Consider the following 23,922-nt stretch of genomic DNA (forward strand, 5'->3'; position numbering starts at 1 on the left):
TATGACCCTCATTTATTCCAATATACACCACTTCCAAAAGAGAACAAAGCTGATATCTGTTACAGACCTACTTGTACACTGCGCTGCACTAGAAACTTTTCATTAGGATCTCATTTAATCATCACAAAAACAGAAACAGTAGGCTAAGAACTTGCCCAAAGTCACAAAGCTTGTAAATGGTGAAGCCCAAATTAAAAATCCCCAATACCTTTGATGGTAGTCAGCGTAGAGGTTTCACAGAAAAGAAACTCATATACATTTACTTAAATTTTATTTCATGGGTTCCTGTATAACATTGGTTTGTAATCTTAGGCTACAAATTGGAATCAGCTGGGAGATGTTAAACCTACTGATGCCTGAGTCCCATCCCAGATATTCTGATATAACTGCTCTGGAGTAGAACCTTGGCAACAGGACTTTGAAAAGTTCCCCTAAATGGTTCTAACAGGCAGCCAAGGCTGAGAATTACTATAAGAAAAAAAAAAAAAAAGAAGGCTTTGTAGCTACTGAGATTTTTTTCTCTGAGAGAAGCGAAGTAAGTCAGGTGTGGTGGTGCCCTTGGTGATTTTTCCGTATTAACCACTTGGGTAGCTACTCAACTAATTTACTCAAAGGAACTTAAAACAACCGCCAGATTGTCAAAGATTTCCATATTATATTCTAGGTTTCAAATTTATTAATACTTTAGTGTCACTAGATATTTCCAATGGGATCTTACCTTTTCATATTTATTTTATAAAAAGAGTTGAATTGTACCTAATTTTTATAGTCAATGGACAGAAACAATTACTTGTATTTATAAATCTATGTGTAGCTTGTACATATAACCCTATGTACAAACGTTATCCTGTCATCTCTCCCCTCTAAAAAATACCCCAAACCTAACAAGTAGGAAGGTAACAAATATCTGTCAATCTACAATAGGTGTAATTTATTTACCAATTTAATGCTCTGGTAACCATAATGGTCAGCAAGTTTAAAATAGTTCTCTCCTAGATTGGACTGTAGGTAGTACAGTATAATAAAAAATTCAAGGCAAGTTAAAGTAATACAGAAAAGGGTCGGGGGAGTGGCAAAGAAGAGATGTGTAAGTTCTGTACAGGAACAGTGGTTAGATAGAGAAGGTGGGATATAAGAAACTGCTATTTAAAGACCAACAAACTAAAACAATGAGGTATACCATTCCATAGCCAGCATGACAGATAAAACTGGGAAGATGGATAATACCAAATTCAGGGGGGCTGTGGAACGGAAGGAGCTTTCATACATTTTTAATGAAGTGCAAACTGGTTCACCACTCTGGAAAAGGGTCTGGTACTTGTCCTTATAATCCAACAATTGCACTCCTTAGTATTTACCACCCTGAATTTATCCTGTGAATGAAAATATATTCCCACAGGAGGACTTGTATAAAAATGTTCATAGCAGTTAATAACAATAGCCCGAAACTGGAAAACCCAGCCCCAAACAGGAAGCCCACAGAAGAATGAGTAAATAAACTCTGATACATTCATACAAGGGATTACTACTCAGCTATAAAAAGGAATGAACCAGTGATACCTACAACAATAGGGATGAATCTCAAAAACATTATGCTAAGTGACAGAAGCCTTAAACAAAAGAATACATAATATATGAAACCACCAAGAGGACAGTGCTGGCAAAAGTAATACGGTGGATAAAAAACAGGACCGTGGTTGCCTCTGGAGGAATAGAAGTGGGGATTAACTGGGATAGAGCAAAAGAGAACTTCCCAGAGTGTTGGTAAGAGTCTACATCTTGACATGGAGTTTAAGAGTTCCACACGTGTATTCATTTGTCAAAATTCAGTCAATCTTCACTTAAAAGTTGTGTATTTTACTGTATGAAAAGTGTAACTTGAAAGAAAAAAAAGCTGCAAACAGATAATGAATTCTATTTAATAGTATGTATCCTGAGGTATTTGGGGAAAATGAACTGATATCCACAGTTTAGCTTAAAATGCATATAAATGGATAGACAAATTGTGACAGGAAAAGTATAATAAAATGTTAACGACAGATTCTAGGTGGTACGCATATGAGTGTTCACTGTAAGTCTTTTAATTTTCTGTAGTTTGAAATCTTTTTATAACAAAATGTTGAAAAAATACAGTAAACTGACAGCATTATGAAAATGAACAGGCAAGTCAAAGACTGGGAGAAAACATTCATAAAACATTTGCCTGACAAAGGACTTGTGGTCTGAATATATAAAAATCCCCAAGAAAAGTGAAAGTGTTAGTCACTCAGTCATGACCGACTGTTTGTGACCCCATGGACTGTAGCCCACCAGGCTCCTCTGTACACGGAATTCTCCAGGCAAGAATACTGGAGTGGGTTGCCATGCCCTTCTCTAGGGGATCTTCCCAGCCCACTCGACAGTGACAAGACAACTCAACAGAAAATGAGCAAAAGATTCAAACAGACAATTCACAAAAGAAGCTATATACAAGGATAATAATAAGCAGTTGAAAAAAACACTCAACACATCAGTGACCATCAGGGAAATGCAAATTAAAATCACAATTAAAACTGTTGGCAAGGATGTAGAGCAAATGTTAATGGAAATGTTGACCACTTTGGAAGAAAGTCTGGCGCTTTTAAAATAAATTTAAACACACACCTACTTAATGACCCAGCAATTCCTCTTCTAGGTATTTACCAAAGAGAAATAAAAGCTAAAATCATAAAAAATTTTGAACAAGTATGTACTAGCAGCTTTATTCATAACAGTTCAAACAGGAAACAGCCTAGTAGGTATCCATCACAAGATACACAACCTATAGTATATTCATACAATAGACTATTACCCAACAATAACCAGGAATGGATTACTGATACATTCAACAACATGAATGAATCTCAAAAACATTTTAAATTATACATTACACATTAATTATACACATACTGAAGTGTTTAAGTGTGAAGCACATTGATGTCTGCAACTTACCCTTGAAATGCTTCAAAAATAGATGGATCATTGGAAGGGATGAACATATGATAAAACAAATATAGCAAAATGCTAAGTGTAGCCTCCAGAGGACATGGTTATGAGTATTTATAATATAATCTTTCAACTTTTGTGTATGTGTGAAATTTGTCATAAAAAAGTGTTGGAAAAAAATACAATGAACTAAACGAAGTTCATTGAAATCTAAAAAACTTTGGAACAAATCACTTATGGGTCAAATTTCATTTCACATAAAATTTAGGGAGTTGCATAAAAGCTTTTCCTGAACTTTGATTCTAGAGTTTTGAACACTGTTTGAAATGAGAGTCACCATGCAGGTCTGAAATATTTACATTTTTACATTAAAAAAAAATCCAGGGGAGAACAGATTTGTGGTTGCCAGGGAGAAGAGTGGATGACGGAGGAATGGATTGGGAGTTTGGAGTTAGCAGATGCAAACTACTATATAGAGAATGGATAAAAAACAAGATCCTACTGCGTAGCACAGGGAACTATATTCAATATTCTGTAATGAACCATAATGGAAAAGAATATGCTACATAGCAGAAATTAACGCAACACTGTAAATCAGCTATACATCAATACATTTTTAAAAAAATCTATAGTTAAAAAAAAATTTATGGTATTTTCATGCAATAAGATACAAGGCCAAGCTAGGGCAAAAAGGGCATTTTAAAGAGCTAAATATTACACATGTTATATTTATTAGTTACTTTCACTAAGACACTTTTCTTGTGACTTTTTTTTTTTTTTTTTTTTTAAGAATCATGACCATTCTTTAAAAGAATGGGTCTATTTTGGGTAATATTTTGAAAGTACAATTTACCACTCTACCCTATTCTATTATTAATTTTTAATCATGGTTAACAATTCATGATAACTAGCATTTTATTTTATTCAACCCATTTATTAAAAAAAAAAAAAGACAAGTTAGCTTCAGTGAAGACACTGAAACAAGTGGAAGTCAATAGGAAATTACTTTCAACAGAAAGATTCTTTCAGTTTGTAATATTTTGTTAAATCCCATCATTAAACACTCAACTTTAGGGGCTTCCCTGGTGGTCCAGTGGTTATGTATTTACATGCCAGTGCAGGATACATGGGTTCAATCCCTGGTCCGGGATGATCCCACATGCCAGCAGAGCAACTAAGCCTGTGCGCCACAACTACCGAGCCAGTGCTCCAAAGCCCATGCTCCCCAACAAGAGAAGCCACTGAAATGAGGAGCACATGCACCACAATGAAGAACAGGCACCTCTCACTGCAATTAGAGAAAGCCCACGTGCAGCAACAAATATCCAGCACAGCCAAAAACAAATAAATCTTAAAAAAAAACCACTCAACTTTAGAGCAAATCATATATGTATTTCCACTTAGTTTGAAGACATTGAGAACTGTACTGTACAAAACCTATGCAAATTGCACTGTAAATTATCTTTGGCAAAGGACTATTTTTCTTTAAATTGCCATTCATTATGGACAAAAAAAGACCTATAAAAACATAAAATAAAAATTACTAGAAAATGAAATATACAAAACACAAATTCCAATTTTTATCGTTAGATTCAATAGACATAAACTTACTCTAACAAATTGCTAAGCAAGTTCTAAAAACTTAATTTCTGAAATTATCTCCTCATATATGTAAGGAAGAAGTATCTGGTGGCTCAGATAGTAAAGCATCTGTCTGCAATGCAGGAGACCCGGGTTCGATCCCTGGGTTGGGAAGATCCCTTGGAGAAGGAAATGGCAGCCCACTCCAGTATTCTTGCCTGGAAAATCCCATGGACAGCGGAGCCTGGTAGGCTACTGTCCATGGGGTCGCACAGAGTCAGACACGACTGAGCGACTTCACTTCATATGTAAGGAGGTTTATAAATAGCTCATGGTACCTCACTCTGAATGGCTCTATTAGAGAATATTCTAAACATTTTATTAGAAGTCAATAGGGGTCACACAGAGTTGGACACGACTGAAGAAACTTAGCTTAGCTTAGCAGGCAGTTCACTACTTAAATTTGAAAAGTATACAGAATCTCATTATACACAAATTTCCTATTTAACATACTCAGCAAAACCTTTTTCTCCTTCAAATACTGGGGCAGTAAATATTAATTTAAAGTATAAAACTGATCACAAATTCTAAATTTTGCCTTACTATGTAGACAACTATACAAAGAATTAAATGAGTCAGTTACTTTGGTGAGGACCAACTATCATGGATAGTAAGGCATTAAAACTTCTAAATTTCAAAATTACATAAAATTGTCTATGAATGGATTTTTATAAGATGATATTTATAATGTATTTTGGGACTGATGACTGAAAGACAGTAAATACAAAAAAGACATTATTTTCTGATGGATTCGTAAAACTATAGGGTAAGGATAACAAAGAGTTCTCCAAATCAAAACATCAGAAGAATCTCATGCTTTACTGAGGCTGAAGGACTCATGCATTTATTCAATATGCCATATGCCAGCAAAGAGGAATGCAACGGAGAAGACACACTGTTCCTGCCCTCAAGGAGCTTGCAGACTTATTATCCTATTAACTACATAATAACAAGCAATATAAAACCAGGAGTATAACTTATAGAATCAATCTTGAGAGCACAACAGTACCACCTTGCCCAGTTTCTTCTGTAGGAACCTTAAGCTGAGTCTTCATTAAAGGAAAGAATAATGGTTGATGGCTAGTGCTAGTTTGAGAACTATGCCATTCATTTTGGCTACTGATCCAAATACTAAAGAAGGTATTATCAAAAGCCTTTTAAGTTCTTACAGCCCTCAGCTTCTACTGTTATCTTTTTCAGAATATTGCAATTCCCTATATAAGGTTGCTCATCCCAATGTCAATTGTAACCTACAAATGCGAGGCCCCCAAAATCAACCTAAGTATGAAAACATAACTACTCAGTAACTCAGATTTTCATTTCTGAGGCATGATACTTCATTCTTTCATTCTGAAATATGATCTATGGGCTTCTAGTCAATGCTACCAGTAGTACATAGAAAATAAAACTGATATTAAACATTATCAAAACTTAGGACATATTTCTAAAATATAAAGAAAGGAAAATGAAAACATAATTTGAAACAAAATTTCCTTGTTAATTTTTATGTCAGAGGACAAGTATTTTTAATAAATTATTGCTTTCTTTCTCCCCAGCAACAAAACTCCATTTTAAAATAGATCTACTGAGGATGACAGGCACAGACTTATTGTTAACATTCAGTGGTTCAGTGAGAACCCATGAGTGTTGGAGGTTAATGCATAATGACAGATGATGCTTTGAGTGGATTTTTTCCCTCTCATACAAACAAGTCTCTAATAAAAACACTTTAAAAATAAATTAAAACAGATCTATTGAGACAAGGGTGGAAACATGAATATTAATTAACTTTAGATGGCTTCCCTGGTGGCTCAGACAGTAAAGAATCTGCCTGCAACGCAGGAGATCTGGATTTGATCCCTGGGTTGTGAAGATCACCTGAAGTGAATGACAACCCACTCGAGTTTTCTTGCCTAGAGAATTCCACGGACAAGAGGAGCCTGGTGGGCTACAGTCCATGGGGTCACAAAGAGTTGGACATGACTGAGCGACTAACACTTTCTTCACTTTCTTTTTTTTTTTTAGATGGACTAATGTAACTAAATCAGTAAATCTTCATGTTAATTAAGCACTATTATAATGCCCTGGGGCCTCCCTTGTGGCTCAGCTGGTAAAGAATCCGCCCGCCCGCCCGCAATGCCGGAGATGGAGGTTCGATCCCTGGGTTGGGAAGATCCCCCGGAGAAGGGAAAGGCTACCCACTCCAGTATTCTGGCCTGAAGAATTCCATGGACTGTATAGTCCATGGGGTCGCAAAGAGTTGGACACAACTGAGCAACTTTCACTTTCATAATGTCCTAGGTATTTGAGATCATTTGTGTAAAAGAGAGTGAAAAATGCGTTTTTAGGCCAGATTTCTTGTTAGGGACATAGAACCTTAGGTTATTCAGGAAACATATCATTTTACTACATTAAAAAAAAAAATTTCCTTTCATGCCTACAATGTGAGGCAAAATTTTGCAAAAATATACATAGAACATAAAACTTGCATTTCCTCATATCTCTTCTACTCTATTACACATTTGCAGCTTAATAAATATTGCAGCAGAGCTGACCACTGTTGTTGGCCAGGCTTCCCTGTCCTTCACCATCTCCCAGAGTTTGCCCAAACTCATGTGCATTGAGTCGATGATGCCATCCAACCATCTTATCCTCTGTTCTCCTCTTCTCCTCCTGCCCTCAATCCTTCCCAGCATCTGGGCCTTTTCCAATGAGTCAGTTCTTCATATCAGGTGGCCAAAGTATTGGAGCTTCAGCATCAGTCCTTCCAATGAATATTCAGGACTGATTTCCTTTAGGATGGACTGGTTTGATCTCCTTGCAGTCCAAGGGGCTCTCAGGAGTCTCCTCCAACACCACAGTTCAAAGCATCGATTCTTCGGTGCTCAGCCTTCTTTATGATCCAACTCTCACATCCATACATGACTACTGGAAAAACCATAGCTTTGACTAGATGGACCTTTGTTGGCAAAGTAATGTCTCTGCTTTTAATGTGCTGTCTATGTTTGTCATAGCTTTTCTTCCAAGGAGCAAGTACCTTTTAATTTCATGACTGCAGTCACCATTTGCAGTGATTTTGGAGCCCAAGAAAATAAAGTCTGTCACTGTTTCCATTGTCTCCCATCTATCTGCCATGAAGTGATGGGATCAGATGCCATGATCTTAAGTTTTCTGAATGCTGAATTTTAAGCCAGATTTTTTATTCTCCTCTTTCATCTTCATCAAGAGGCTCTTTATTTGCTCTAAAGAGGAACCAGTGGTTAGGATTCCATCTGCCAATCTACTTCTGCTTCACTGACCACAGTAAAGCCTTTTACTGTGTGATCACGACAAACTGAATATCTTGCATGCATTTCTCAAGGCCATATAAATATAATAAGGCTTAGCTATGGAGCACCAAAAATACAAAGCAGAAGACTGAAACCCAGCTCTCAGTTAAAATAACAGGAAATTTTAAAAAGAAAAAAACCATGGGATTTCCCTGGTGGTCCAGTGGTTAAGACTTCTTGCTCCCAATGCAAGGGGCATGAGGTCAATCCCTGGTCAAGGAACTAAGATTCCACATGCACCCAGCATGGCCAAACTACTCTCCCTGCCAGGAAAAAACAAAACCACCCAAAACAAAAACTAAAGTTAGGATTAAGACCTAAGTATATACCATTTCCTAACAACTTAATACTGCTTTTGTTTTCATTTTTCTATCCTGTCCAAATACAAAAACATACATTTTCAGAAGAAGAAAAAAGCTTTAGCCCTTACATTTTTTCAGTTAAGAGACCCAAAGGTAACTTCAAGTTTTCAACTTTTGCATAGCCTTTCAGATTGACTTATTTACAATATTGGTTTGATTCTGATATCTTGGTAACTGTTAAGTTCTACCTGTGATTTAAGTAGATTAAAATTTTTCAAAAGTAAGATGCACTTGAGAATCAGAAATGTTAAAAATTTGACAAATGAACACTTTAGAACTGAGCAAATACAGTAATAACATTTCCTATTAACCAATACTGAACTTCTGCAGCTAAAGCAAGGTGCTGTGTGTGTGTGTGTGTGTGTGTGTGTGTGTGTGTTGTATGCTCTGCAGTTTTGTGCTCATAACTTTATACATCATTGCAGGGATTCAAGTACACCAAAGCACGAATAACAAGGTTTTAATGGGGAATATCTTCTTGGTTTTCCACTTACTTCTAGAATTTCATTAAAATACACTGTTTTACACAATCACAAAATAAAGTGCTTTCATAATTCCTATAATACAGCTCTCCAAATTTTCATATCTACTGCTAAGAAACACATCACTAAGAACCTAAATACATAGAATGTGCATTACTCTGAGTCAACAGGCCTACCAGGTGAAGCTATGCAGCTTACATCAGGCCAAAAGGGCAAGGAGGGGGAGACTGAAATTCAATTTGCCCTTTTCCAGGGAAGCTTGCAAAGGCGGCCATTTTAGGTCTGGCTAGTCCAAAAGCATTTATTACACAGAGGAAGGAAAAAAAAGAGCAGCTTCGATCCAAGTTTACAGCAAAATATCGTCCTTCTAGGTCAGCACAAATTGCCTTAAAACATTCCTCTTATTTTAATGGAAAAGCATGACTATATAAGATTCTTAGGTTCCTAGGCCCTCTTCCTTCTCTTCCATTCCCAGTACAGATAACAGCAAAGCAAAGTTTATGAGAATCCCTCAGAAAAGCAAATCAAAACTGCAAATGAGGTATCACCTCACACCAGTCAGAATGGGCCTCATCAAAAAGTCTACAAACAATAAATGCTGGAGAGGGTGTGGAGTAAAGGGAACGCTCTTGCACTGTTGATGGGAATGTAAATTGATACAGCCACTATGGAAGACAGTATGGAGATTCCTTAAAAAACTAGGAATAAAACCACCATATGACCCAGAAATCCCACTCCTAGGCATATACCCTGAGGAAACCAAAATTGAAAGAGACACATGTATCCCACTGTTCATTGCAGCACTATTTACAATAGCTAGAACATGGAAGCAACGAAGATGTCCACTGACAGATGAATGGATAAAGAAGTTGTGGTACATATACACAATGGAATATTACTCAGCCATAAAAGGAACACATTTGAGTCAGTTCTGATGAGGTGGATGAACCTAGAACCTATTATACAGAGTGAAGTGAGTCAGAAAGATAAAGATAAATATCACATTCTAATGCATATATACAGAATCTAGAAAAATGGTACTGAAGAATTTATTTACAGGGCAACAATGGAGAAACAGGCATAGAGAATAGACTTATGGACACAGAGAGAGGGGAGGAGAGGGTGAGATGTATGGAAAGAATAATATGGAAACAATATTACTATATGTAAAATAGATAGCCAACAGGAATTTGGTGTATGGCCCACAAAACTCAAACAGGGGTTCGGTATCAATCTAGAGGGGTACAATGGGGCGGGAGATGGGAGGGAGGTTCAAAAAGAGAATATATGTATATCTATGGCTGATTCATGTTGAGGTTTGACAGAAAGCAACAAAATTCTGTAAAGCAATTATCCTTCATAAAAAAATAAATTAGAAAGAAAAATAAACATGCCTCTGACAGGAAAAGAAAAAGGCCTCTGATGCAAAGAATTACTGAGAAGATAGGAGAGACCACCCAGGATAAAAGACGAGAAGCTGAAGTAATCACTCTTTCAGTCACTAATATTTAATCAAATATCTAGAGTATTCTAGGACAGACTCTATAAAAGAAAGTCCTTTCTATTAAGTCTATTTCTGAATTTCAGTCCAACTTTTTAAAAGCTTGTATTATAGATGTTTTCAAATCTACACAAAATCAGAGAAAACAGTAAGATGAATCCTCATGTACCTTTTACTCCAATTCAACAAATCATAAATGTCTGTCAGTCTTGTCTATCTCTCAAATTTTATTTTTTTGGTATGAGGGGAGGGTGGAGTACACTTCATTTCACCTGTTAATATGTCAATATGTACCTCTATAGATCAGGGCTTTACATTACCACAGTGCATAAATATGCCTAAGAAAATTCACAATAATTCCTTCATGTTGTTTAATATTAAGTGCATGGTCATGTTTCCCTGATTTTCTCAAGTATTTTTACAGTTGTTTGTTCACATCAGTTCAGTTCAGTCACTCAGTCGTGCCCGACTCTTTGCGACCCCATGAATCGCAGCACGCCAGGCCTCCCTGTCCATCACCAACTCCCGGAGTTCACTCAAACTTGCATCCATTGAGTCAATGATGCCATCCAGCCATCTCATCCTCTGTCGTCCCCTTCTCCTCCTGCCCCTAATCCCTCCCAGGATCAGAGTCTTTTCCAATGAGTCAACTCTTCTCATGAGGTGGCCCAAGTACTGGAGTTTCAGCTTTAGCATCGTTCCTTCCAAAGAAATCCCAGGGCTGATCTCCTTCAGAATGGACTGGTTGGATCTCCTTGCAGTCCAACGGACCTTCAAGAGGCTTCTCCAACACCACAGTTCAAAAGCATCAATTCTTTGGCGCTCAGCCTTCTTCACAGTCCAACTCTCACATCCATACATGACCACAGGAAAAACCATATCCTTGATTAGACGGACCTTAGTCAGCAAAGTAATGTCTCACATCGGGATCCAAAAAAAGTCCACACATGTATTTGGTTGATATTCTTTTTATCTGAAACAGCCTTTCCCCCTTTCCATCAACTCCTCTTTCACCCCATTCACTTATTTGTTGAAAATTCTAATTATTCAATAAAATTTACCACACTCTGGATTTAGCTGATTGCTACTTATGGTATAAAATATTGATAATACATTATACAATTTAATCACTAACTGTGCAGTATTGAGGAGACTTGGTCTATAACCAAAATGTTTTACACAAGTGATAATTTGTCTTTTAAAAAAATGGGGGGTGCGAATTGAGCTTGGGGAAAAAAAAAAACCTACCAGAGGATGCTATTAGGAAAACTAAGAAGGTACCAAATCCACATGTTTTTACAAAACTATCCCCTTTACTACTTTATACACTGTTAGTTACAGCTCTTTATTAGTGTGTCAAAGTGAAACGGACAGTAGACAATAATCATATAATATGAAAGGTATATTTAAAAGAAAGTTAATAGTCATCTATAATTGTCAATACAATGTAATTCACTTAGCTTTGTTTGGTGCAAAAAACTAGACTTTTTTTCAAAAGCATTAAAAAAGTGCTTGGTACTTTGAAACGTGTTTTTATGAGGAAAAAAAAAAGATAGCTCTCCAATTTTATTCTGATTCTTAGTCAAACATTATTTAACCCCAGCTCGAGAGCCTGAGATGATTACTAACAACACAGAATTGGTGGATCAGTAGAGTGGGCTTAATGTCCATGTGTAATGTAACGGTGCCAAGTGCAGATAAATATTTGTTAAGACCTATCAGCAATTAAGGAAAAGACTGCCAGGCTTTATCCACTTGGTGAATGTCTACTTACCCTTTGAAGCCCCCCTATAGTAGGAAAATTCTTCGCATGTATATTATATTAATCCCTCTTTCCTTTTGAGCTATGGTCCCCAACTCTGGCTAAAGAGCTTTTAAATATGATGGACAAAAAATGTTGCCTGCTCTATCAGTGAACAATGGCTGTTGAGGCCATCAAGACATCAGTCATTGCAGTCACCCCCAATGGTGCACCTTGAGGGGATTCAAAATGGAGAAAAACAGGATACTGGCCTTAGACAGCTAAGGTGCATCTCAAAGCAATGATTTCAATAAGCTCAGAGTTTTGCATCTTCTCATACATAGAAAAGCACTACATTTGTTAACCTGAGATGTCTAGTTTTCCTTAACAAGCAGTAATTTTTTGATGTTTCAACTATTTGGTTTTTTGGCAAAAACTCCTATATATCCTGGTTCCTCCATATCCTCCTCCTTTATAACAGTCCCTCAGGGCTTATTGAGAGGCTATCTTTGGGTTGAAGCCCTCAGTAAGTCTGCCAAATAAAATATAATTCTCAACTTTTAGTTTGTACATTTTTTGCCAAATAAAATATAATTCTCAACTTTTAGGTTGTGCATTTTTAAAAAATTGACAACATTATGCTCGAAGATACAAAGACAATTTGGTGTCCCTGTCCTTAAGAACTTTAGGCCTAACTGAAATAGGTACTATAGAAGTAGTCTGTGTAAGAGATGTAGGGACTTAAAGATCTGATCTATCTGGATTTGAGGTTGAATGAGACAAGGTGTCAGAGAGAGGTGACCCCATGAAGGAGGGGCTTATCTAAATTACTCTCACCTCTCTAGCAGCTAACAACCATCAATAAAAATTTGGTGACAGCTAGCCTCAAAGTACACTTAGAGCTTCTTAACTCAACTGGCTTTTTTTTTTCCTCCACCTCAGAAACCCACTCCCAAGGCTGTACACTAGGATCACACTGGAACTGCTCCTCCTCTGAATACATCAAGCCCAACTTTCAAACATCTGATCACAGCCTTTAACCCTTCTACATCTTTCACTACCATTTTACCCGTCAAGTCCTCCAGTCTCTCAGTTCATCATTTTCCTTTACTGTATTTTTCTACTGTATTATTCTAAAATTTACTTTATTTTTCTCTTTTGTATTTTGATGTGCACTTCTCTTTCTACATTTATCATACAGCATTTTAATTTATACAAAATTTTGTTTGCTTTCTCTATTAGAGCATTACTTTCCTTAGAACAGTAATGGGATTCTTTTTCTCAGTCTGGCATCCTTCACACCCAGAACAGGTCTAGTCCATAATAATTGCTCAGTAAACACTGGTGCAAGCATTCTTGTCATTTTCACCACTATTTCTATGAGCTCTCCAAAGGCGGAACCTATATTTTACCTGAGTATTCAGTAGAATGGGGTTTGACCTATAATTTCTACTGGAGTGCCTCCTACATGGAGCCCCCAGGAGCATTTGTTGAATTGGAAAATGTTGAAATGTTATTAGAGCCTGTACAAGACATACAAAGATATGTTCTCTGGTCTATCTTGGCATTATTATTTTAGCAATCATTTAAGTTAACCAAACAGTTATGAGACCAACATAAAAAATGTTCATTGTGGCAGAGGCAAACGGAAAGCCATGGACAGAGAGGTCAGGAGGCCTGCACTTCACTCTCGGCTCTGCCACTCAGAATCTACAAATAACCATCTCTATAACCCTTAGTTTCCTCATTTATTAAAATGGGGTTTGATGAGAATTTGATTCTTGATCATCTGAAAGTTCCCTAACTAATATGCTATGGCTACTAAACTTTTTTTTTTAATTAAAAGTGATACACTCTCAGATTTCCCTAGTGGTACAGTGGATAAGAATCTGCCTGCTAATGCAGAGGCCATGGGTTTGATCTTTGGTCCAAGAAGATTTCACATGCCACGGGCAACTAAAGCCCATGTGCCACAACTATTGAAGCTCTCATGCCTGGAGCCTGTGCTCCGCAACCAGAGAAGTCACCGCAGCGAGAAGTCCACGCACCACAAGGAAGAGGAGTCCCCACTCGCGGCACAGAAAGCCCTCAGAGCAGAATGGAGAACCAGCACAACCCAAAGAAAAAAAGAAATGACTTTTTAAAAGGTAGAATTTCTTATGTAAAGAATAAAAGTGATACACTCTCAATATAATTGTTTAAAGGAAAATTCCTTCTCTCCACTCTTGTTTTCATAACTCTGGAGACGTCCACTCTCAAAAGTTCCTTCTGTACATTTAAAGCATTCCTCATGCACAAGCAAGTATAGTGCTAAGATTGTTGATTTTATTTACCAGCTTGACAGTCCCAGAAATTCTAATGGGACAGTGACAAAATGAAAGAGAACTACAAATACTTTGATAGCAGAAAGATAATTACTACTCAAGAAGTCAACAGTAGAAAAAAATTAAAATATAGACATAAATATTTAGAACTTTGTGCGTCACCCCTCCTTGGTTGTGTAATATAATGTTAATAAAGGTATACGACAAGAGAATAAACTGAAGGTGGGAAGAAATGTGGGAGGCAAGGGAATTGTGGAGAAAAGAGAGAATCATACCAATGTTGTAATCACTAAAGGATATAAAAAAGACCAAAATAATAATAATAATACAATTCTAAGTGGTAAAACAGGGCTTCCCTGGTGGCTCAGAGATTAAAGCCTCTGCCTGCATTGCGAGAGACCTGGGTTTGATCCCTGGGTCGGGAAGATCCCCTGGAGAAGGAAATGGCAACCTACTCCAGTATTCCTGCCTGGAGAATCCCATGGACAAAGGAGCCTGGTGGGCTACAGTCCACGGGGTCTCAAAGAGTCAGACATGACTGAGTGACTTCACTTTCACTTTCAAATGGTAAAACAAGAAACAATTCTGAAATATCTTATGAGCATATGGATAGAGTCAAGGAAGCAGTTGTTTTCCTTTATTAAATCCAGCCCAGAGACAAATGTAGATTAACACATGCACTTGATTTTCTTGACAACAGCATTCTTTGAAGTTTGAAAGTGAAAGTGAAAGTCACTCAGTTGACTCTTTGCAACCCATGAACTATACAGTACATGGACATCTCCAGGCCAGAATACTAGAGCCTTTCCCTTCTCCAGGAGATCTTCCCAACCCAGGTATCAAACCCAGGACTCTCGCATTGCAAGCGGATTCCTTACCAGCTGAGCCACAACATCTAAGTCTAATAATGGCATCTGCATATTACAAGACCAAAGGTAAAAGAAGTATATTTCTAACCAGTTCCCTCCTATACTGTGGGAAATATATCACAGGATGATTGCCATCATAAGAATTTTTCTAAAAGATAAGTAAGAAAAAAAATAGGTCACTAGGAAAGTAGGAAACTCATTTCCCAAGAATACTCTAGGAAAAAATGTGATCTAATGGCCGGACTGTTAATTTCCCTTTCATGTAGTACCAGAAACTAAACATTAAGGAATATGTTAGATAGAGGACCAAGCTTTAACTTCAGTACCCACCTAAACAAGATAGATTTCACCTAGACAAGATAGATTTCACCTAGACAAGTCTCAGTTTTACCCTTATGGTTTTACCCTTATGGTGTAAAGTGATACCACTGTAGATCTTAAAGAACGGCTTATCGATCAGAAAAGCAGCCCAGATAAGGATCCTGTCTCTGCAAGGTTAATACATTACTGATATGTCTACTTTTAGAAACAACAAAAATACAATTCTATAATACCTAACTTGCAAACCTATCAACACTCAACTATAAATTGTGTATGTGTGCTCAGTCCTGTCCAACTCTTTTGCAGCCCCATGACCTGAAGCCTGTCAGGCTCCTCTGTCCAGGGGATTTCTCAGGCAAGAATACTGGAGTAGGTTGCCACTGCCTCCTCCAGACGATCTTCCGGACCTAGGAATGGAACCTGTGTTACCTAATAACAATTACAGGCTTTCCAGGTGGCTCAGTGATAAAGAAGCCGCCTGCCAAATAGCAGACTTGAGTTTGATCCCTGGGTTGGGCAGATCCCCTGGAGAAGGAAAAGAGAAGCGACTCCAGTATTCTTGCCTGGGAAATCCCACAGACAGAGGAGCCTAGTGGGCTACAGGCCGTGGGGTCACAAAAGAGTCAGACAGGACTTTGCGACTAAAGAACAACAAATGACAATTACAACATTAAAAAAATTAACAGTTATAGTCTTTACCTGGTATTTTTACAACCTAAATACAGTATAAAGGGTAAAAACTAAAACTATAATTTACAATGTGGAAGAAGAGAAAATGATCAATTATTTTATTTCCATAATGTAATTTTAATACCATGGTACATAACATAAACTCTGTCATGAAGGTGAAAATTGTTAAGTCCAGGAATTGACCTGTAAGGTCTTCATAAAAAAAAAAAAAAATTAGTCAAGGACTATAAACTAGCAAATCTACCTTCTACCTTGTCTCCTTACATTAAAACACACTAAACAGAAATAAGGAACTAAAAGCATTTTGGTTTCCTGCGCTCTGTAGGTTAGAAGGAACAATATTTCCTGACACCGGAAAATAGCAAGTCAGTGGCTGAAGATGGTTTTCAAATGTGGGTAGAAGATCATTTTAAGAGCTTTTAAAATTCTTAAGAGAATTTTCATTACCACAGAGATCTATGTTAGAACACAGCATAAAACTAAATATATAAAGCAGTATGCTATTTCTCAAAATTTTCTACTTTAGTCCAAAAAATGTTATGACCTGTTTTATTTCATCATCTCTTTCTCACTAAACGCAATGGAAACCTCCAAGCCTGTTGACACAAATTGCTTCAGGAAGCTAAAGGTCTGCAGTGGTCAATACAAGTCAAAAGTGGCTCATGTGCTATTCCTGACTACAAAGGCTTAATACTTAGTACATGTCATCTAAAGTTCAAAATGAAACAAAAAAAATTTATGTGGAATCAGGCCCTAAAAGCCTCTTTAGAATTCTCCACTGGACAAGGCAGCCCACTCGGATCTACCCACCCTCACCCTGACTGAGGTTAGCTACTGGAACAACTGCCTCTGTAAAAATATAAATTTTTAAAAACAATTTTGTGATACAATATCTGAAGTCTCTTTAGGAAAGCCAATAACTAAGATATGATCAATAACTACTCCATATAATTGACTTTAAAAGCAAACTGTCATAGTTAGACCCCACCAAAGCCAACTCTCCACTAAATTTTACCATTTAGGATTCTCCTTTCTGAAAATGATTAAATTCTTTGATACTCATCCTTAACCAAAAGATACATTTCAAGTTTGAGACAAAAAACGAGGAAGTCAAAACACAACCACTTTCCTTCTTGCCATATACCTCCAAACACACCAAGTTACTACTGCAGAGATTGGCTATGCAAACCATTATCCCAAAGGGTTCCTAAACATGTCAAAAAGAGGTTCCTTGGTTCCTAATGATTATTCTATAATGGAAACGTGATCTCTCGGTATATTTTCATCCTGGACAAACAGGTCAGTAATGGAAATATTTTGTTATCTATGTTTCTACTCACCCTCAGTAACATCTTGGGGGTTAGATGTCCGGTCACTGGCTGGATCCAGTGCAACCGTTGCCAAGGAAGTGGTGGCTCCAGACATCTCACTCATAGGTTCACTACGGCTGGTTTCGGGCACACTTTCGCGGGAGCTAAATCTTACTCGGGAACTGGATCGAGAGCTGAGGTCCGGACTGGTGTCTGACAAACCTGGAATGTCATCGATCTTTGTTGGTGTCACCATGAACCGAACTGAAGCCATCTTGGTGGTGGTTTCTGGAGGATGCATTTTTATTTTTCTCTTCCTTTATAAGGACAGGAAAAAAGAAAAACCCTGCAAAACCCTTCCTCCTTTGCAAGCTACTTCTGATTGCAAAAACAGAAAAGATAACTAAAAACACGAAAAACAACCTTCAGTTACCTTGATTTACACCACACGAAAAGCCACTACATATAAGAATCCTCCTATTCAAGAATTCAAGCTGTCCTAAAAAGTGCACTACCAACAGTTGAAAAAAAAAAAAAAAAAAGACAAAGCGATGCCAATCTCGTGTAACTTCGTTTCTTCAGAATGAAGAGATACCTAGTTATCTCCTCTGGTCCAGGGATGTGGGCTCAGAGCCGTTGTCAGAAAAGCAGGTGACGAAGCCTTTCTTGCCTCGACCCTAAGGTTTCGGCCGAGGTAGTTAGTCCTTTTTTTATCTGTAAATGTCCCACGGTTAGTTGAGCAAAGTGAGCACAAGCCCAACCTTATCGGACGAATACAGCATAGATCAGCTTGCGAAACGGTGTCTACCCGGCCACCTGTTATGTATCAGGTGAATACCCCACAGGTCTGGCTGGGAGGAGGTGTGTGTAGAGCCACCGGATGTTTCTGAGGCCGATAATCCACTTGGGTCTGGTGGGAGAGGTGCGCACGCATAACGGGAAAAATAATCGCACACTCCGGCTGGAGGAGAATGAGAGAAGGGTGAGCAGAGGAGGCTGCAGGGGCAGAGCGGATTTCTGCCTTCAAAAGGCCTGCGGGGCTGGCCCGCCCGCTCTTCTGGCAGAAAGGTCCCTAGGATCTGGGAGGAGGCGGCTAGCTGATCGAGACTCCGCGGACTGCAGCTCAGGGTCGAGGCAGGTCGCTGCTAGTCAGTCCATCGAGCCCCCGACTGGCTCACTCGGTTTCTCTTGCGCGTGACAGGATGAGCCACCCCTTTGCCGAAGAAGCTCTCTCCCCTACCAGAGCCCCGGCGCAAGGTCAGCCCTCGCTGTTCTTCCTTCGGGTTCTAACTGAAGAGGCCGTGGCCTCAGGCTGGCCCTGGCTGAGCCGGAGAGAGCAGCGAGGATGTGAGTAGGAGGAGGTCGCAGGTGCGGGATCTCGGCGCCAGCTGATGCGGGTGCGCGCGCAGCTGTTGTTTATGAGCCGGTAACTGTTTCCGAGCCACGGCGCGCGCAGGACGGCTGGAGCTGCCAGGGAGGGCGCCCCCTCCTTGGCCAGACGCCAGAGATGCAGTTACGTGACCTCGCCGCCCCCGGCCCCGGGCCCGGCGGGGTGGGCCCGCGCCGCCGCAGCCCCGCCCTTTCCTCCCCGCTCGTTCCTCATTCGAGGTTAACGGTCCGAAGAGAAGCCTAGGGGAGCGGTCGGAGGGCGGCACCGTCCCCACGAGCATCTCAAAGCCCCGCCCAGTCTCTGCAGCCCGCGAGGTGGCCGAGAGGGCTGCGCGCATGCGCTCGCTCAAGTTGCGGCACGGGTTGGGCCCCAGTGTGGGAGGCCCGGAGCACGACGGGAATTGTAGTTGGGTGTGTGGGGGCTTCAGCTGAGTGTATTTGGAAAAACAAAAGCTTTTCCTTCTAGGTCCTGCTGTCTTGCACTAACTCTAGAAGTGGAAGGATTTCAGGGAGCAGTGGGTACGCCATACTCTTAGAACCGCAAAAACCACCTCTACTGAATAAGAGCATCCTGAAAATACCATTTATAATTTCTTTAAAAATCACGAATCTCACACCATCATATACCTCCAAAATATACGCTATATATTGGATATGACCCTCATTGGAGTTTTTATGTAATGGTATATCCCAAAGCATTGTATGCTCAAATTTATACATAATGTGTGCTACATTTTCTATTTGCTGTCTTTCGGAAAAAATGCTGGTTTTTACAGGCATACACCTATCAAATATTCATATTGTACATGTTACATATATACAACTTTGTGTTTTACCTCAGTCAGACTGAAAGCTCCGTTAAAAAAGCCATCTTTTAGACATGAAGATGACATTGAGATACTTTCTCTTGACGCCAGTGTTTTCTCTGCTACTGCCACCATATTTTCGCTAGCATGTTTATTTAATGCGTGAATAGAGGTGTTCAATAAATTTGACTCATCAGTGTTTTGTTTGCAAGTGTGATCAAGACTTTTTCTTAATTTTAATTTTTCCTAACTTTATTTATTGACATAGAGTTCATTTACAATGTGCAATCTTTGCTGTACAGCAAAGTGACTCAGTCATACACATAGATATTTTAAAAAACACTTCTTTCCATTATGGTTTATCACAGGATACTGAATATAGTTCCCTGTACTATATGTAGGGCCTTGTTTATCAAAAGTCATTTGAAGTCAACAACCTGGGGCCTGATTTTGCCTGGTCCTTGCTCAGCACAAGTAGAAATGTTTAACATCATCCTTAATAGATGAGAACAGTATTGAAGACCTGAGCCAGGAAATCTCCTTTTATCACATGACACAAAGTCCACAGTCTGGTTTAAAAGATACAGGTAACAAAATGTAAACTAGATTCCTATTTAAAATGTAAATCTCAAAGCTTGATTCTTTATAAAGCCTGTGATACTGATTCAGGCTTAGTTTTCTTGCACAAGCAAGAAATTTAGCTCCCTGATCAGTTTTCTTTTTAGGCAGGCCTGCTGTTCAGTCTTACAGACATTCCCCTTACTAAAAAAAAAAAAAAAAATTTCCTAGATTTCTACAACATTGAATTTTGTTTCATTCCACAGTGTATTTTCATTCACTTTATACTAAAGAGTCTCCCATTTCTGAGAACATCTCAGATACCTAAGAGATCTCTTAAGAAAAAAAATCTTCGCTATATACACAACAATTTGAATTTTCCTTAGTCTACACAGTAGGTGGCATCAAAAATGCTAATCCTTTTTTTGGTGGGTCAGGGTAGCTTTTAAAGACAGAATCACAGTCTGCATTAAAAAACAAAAAAAAAGGATTTGCTTATTTTTTTAGCCACCCCATGCAGCAGCTTGCCACCCCAGGGGCAGCGGAAGCTGGGAGTCCTAACCACCAAGAATTCCCCTCAAGTTAGTTCTTTAAACACTTCCTTAGCAGAACCTTTTTCCCTAGTCATTTGCAGAATTTCTAGCCTTTCTTCAAACATTAACCTCTAATAGGATACAACTTTTTACAATCTCTTTAATACTAAGAGCCTTAAGTGAAGAGGCTAAGAAACCAAATATTGCTTGACAGAAAATTAAGTATCCCATTTCACCATTCTCGTAAGTAATAGAACTGGAAATCATGTCTTTTTTATTAACTACATATGACCCAAGTCTTTAGATTTTTTTTTTCTCTCAACAGTCAACTATTCTTAACTTTTCTGCTGGGACAGTCAGACATCAGCATCAGTGAGAAACATATTTACCCCTTTCCAGGGCCAGTCTTGATAAATCAAATTTGGGCTGATGTATGTTACAGTGGCACTAGGCAAACATTCAATTCAATGTCAAAAGCCACAAATAAGAAGTTCAGGAAGTACCCAATTGACTTAAGGAGAGGAAGAAGCAATCATTTCTTGAATGCCTGTATTTTGCCTCATCATCCCTATGCTATGAAGAAATTGGATTACAAATTTATGGTTGCCCCATGATAGAAGCTCATGGCCTAAGAAATCTTCCAGGATTAAAAGAAAACCCTCCAAGATATTTCCAGAGGAGAAGTAAAAATGCATAAAGACATTCCTATTCACAATGGTTGGATGAATTAAGATCCATCACTTAACTCTTATCAATTTTAGAGGTGGAAGAGTACTTAGGAATGATGAGAAAAACGGAACTAAACAGGTTGACTTTCTCAGAGTTATAAATAGAGGGGTGAATACTCGTTTTCTGGCTTCCAATTCAACATCTTCCTCCTCCCATATAACTGCTATTATTTTTCAAGCAACTCTTCCATTTTGAGTGAAATTTCATTTCAAGGGACAAAAAAATTACTTAACTGACAACACGGGTATTTCTTACTGAATGCTAACTGTTGCACAAGTCTTTCTCAAGCTTTCTTCCCCTACCCCTAGCACCCTGCTGACTCACAGCACAGCACGACTGCTACAGCAGTCACCTAAGTTTCTCTTCCAAGTGGTCTTGTTGTATCCCTGTGGTACTCTTCCCTCTCATTTCCCTCGTTTGTTTTTTTTTTTTAACCACTCCTTTCTTCCCACAACATACAAAATAACAGCTCTTTGAAATCATTTTAATAACCTGGCAGTGATTCAAAGTACGAAAATATTCAAATATCTCCCCTTGGACGGGGATGCTACCATGACTGCTTCACAACAAGCATGATCGAAGGCAAAGATGAGACCGGATTCGAGGGGCAAGGGTCGGAGCAAGCTTCCAGGCTCACAGACTGAAGAGCCTGGCTGCAGAAAGTCTCTTGGGTGCTGGCAGGCAGCAGAAGACACATGAAATGTTAAGACATCCTCAGAGGACGGGGCGCGGCTGCTGGGTCATGAGCACCTTGAAGCGTTTCTTGATGGTGATTCGGTGTCGAGAGTATTTGTCGTCTGGGGAGAATCGAGCAGGGTGGGCCGAGCACGTCTGTTGTCCCATAGGATCAAGTTTCTGCTCGAGGAGGAAAGAACATAATCTCAGCACTGGAATGGTGGGAAAACGCAATCCCTGGCCTCAAAAGGGAGATGGAGGCTGGGATGGGGAGTTCAGTTCAGTCGCTCAGTCGTGTCCGACTTTTTGCGACGCCATGAACCGCAGCACGCCAGGCTTCCCTGTTCATCACCAACTGCCGGAGTTTACCCAAACCCATGTCCATGGAGTCGGTGATGCCATCCAACCATCTCATCCTGTCTTCCCCTTCTCCTCCCTCCCTCAATCTTTCCCAGTATCAGGGTCTTTTCAAATGAGTCGGCTCTTCGCGTCAGGTGGCCAACGCATTGGCGTTTCAGCTTCAACATCAGGGGCCGCGCAAAAACGGCAAACATGAAAACAGGAGACGCGACGGTAAGATCTAGAAGCCACGCATTTCTGCTTCCATTAATTAATACCACGCGCGGCTTCTGGAGTTTCTAGTCCCGCCCCCTCCCCCGCCCCCGCCCAAGCAGCTAGGCAACTCACGGTCTTCTCCCGACCGCTCCTTCCAATGACATGCATCGCTAAGCTGACATCCAGCCCGTTTACCCTTCTCACCTTCAGCGTGTAGACTCGCTCTCCTTGCTCGTTGAGGTAATACTGGAGAAACATGATCACACTAAAGCAGGACGTTCCAATTCTGTCCGCAGCTGCCTCTATCTGAAGGCCTCACGTGTTGGTCAATTTCCTTCCTGTACAGCCGGAAGTCTCGCTCTGAAAGCACGCCGGGAAATGTAGTCCAGTTTATCTAGACTTTTCTCCAGCCGGACAGAAGGAGGCGCACTAGCGCAGAACGTGACCAATTGCAACCCAGTTGCAATCTTGTAGGAGTTGTACGACACGTGCAGTGTGCCCACTATGGGCCTGGTACTGCTAGGGAGAGAGGGGCGTAGGGATGGATATAGATTAAACATAACTGAATACTATCCTGTTTTTATCTCAAGATGCACACCCATTTCAGAGGCAATGAGTTTCCAGTACCTGCAGAACTAAAGGCTCCAGGATCCAGAGCCTCCTTTACCTTAGGAAAGAAAGAAGATTTTCTTCCTTCCCCTATTTTACATCCGGTTCTCTCGCCCTGTTTCAAACATTGGCGGTAAAAATGCACGATGGGTATTCCATATTCTGCACAGCGAAAAGAGCGTGAAGTTATTTTACGAAACCGGTGAAGCATATTTTAGTGGTCGACCCAAGATTCAAACTCAGGTCTCTACCACAAATTCAACTCTCTGTAGTGGTGAGTAGCTAATAATAGCGTAAGAAGATGCGCCTCTTAGAGGTATGGCGAATTTTGAAAAGAACGTACAAATTCTCTTTATAGGATTCTGGTTTAACGAAATGAAAATTGGAACCCAGATATCATTAACACCGAGGCGACCATTGCAGTATGATTTATAATGGCGAAAAACGTTGGAAGATATATTAGCTTTATAACCAGAAAAACCTTAAAGTTGTTTTTTTTTTAAGTATAGTTTGTGTTTGCTTGTAGTTGCATAA

At 39.4% G+C, this 23,922-nt stretch overlaps 2 protein-coding genes and 1 long non-coding RNA gene across 4 annotated transcripts in view; 1 reads left to right on the forward strand and 2 right to left on the reverse strand.

Annotated features, from left to right (window-relative positions):
• Positions 1–18,043, reverse strand: part of SLC12A6 (solute carrier family 12 member 6) — an 86,832-nt gene extending 68,789 nt beyond the window's left edge. Inside the window, exons 1-2 of one of the 2 annotated variants that reach the window (XM_040226991.1) lie at positions 17,968–18,043; positions 17,565–17,851 (exon numbers count right to left, since the gene is read on the reverse strand). In XM_040226991.1, coding sequence (XP_040082925.1) covers positions 17,565–17,835 — 271 coding nt within the window. In that variant the 5' untranslated portion in view covers positions 17,836–17,851; positions 17,968–18,043. Of the gene's footprint in view, positions 1–17,564 lie in introns of both variants that reach the window. The other variant, XM_040226992.1, reaches the window with a different exon arrangement.
• Positions 18,044–18,153: 110 nt separating this feature from the next.
• On the forward strand, positions 18,154–19,925 carry LOC120853271. Its single transcript, XR_005718753.1, has 2 exons — positions 18,154–18,881; positions 19,390–19,925. It is a non-coding gene; the product is annotated as an uncharacterized LOC120853271 (long non-coding RNA).
• Positions 19,926–20,244: 319 nt separating this feature from the next.
• NOP10 (NOP10 ribonucleoprotein) lies at positions 20,245–23,136 on the reverse strand. Its single transcript, XM_040227011.1, has 2 exons — positions 22,984–23,136; positions 20,245–22,404 (listed from the first exon to the last, which is right to left on the reverse strand). Exons 1-2 carry the CDS (start codon positions 23,035–23,037, stop codon positions 22,264–22,266), a joined length of 195 nt encoding a protein of 64 aa, XP_040082945.1. The 5' UTR covers positions 23,038–23,136; the 3' UTR covers positions 20,245–22,263.
• Between the last annotated feature and the right edge of the window lie 786 nt (positions 23,137–23,922).

The sequence above is a fragment of the Oryx dammah genome, unplaced genomic scaffold, assembly GCF_014754425.2.
Source record: "Oryx dammah isolate SB20612 unplaced genomic scaffold, SCBI_Odam_1.1 HiC_scaffold_26, whole genome shotgun sequence".
NCBI lineage: Eukaryota > Metazoa > Chordata > Mammalia > Artiodactyla > Bovidae > Oryx > Oryx dammah.

Coding starts and splice junctions, on each gene's coding strand:
- NOP10 (XM_040227011.1), bottom strand. CDS start 23,037: ATGTTTCTCCAGTATTACCTCAACGAGCAAGGAGAGCGAGTCTACACG. Junction 22,405..22,983: donor AGCGAGTCTACACGCTGAAG/GTGAGAAGGGTA, acceptor CTCCTCGAGCAG/AAACTTGATCCTATGGGACA.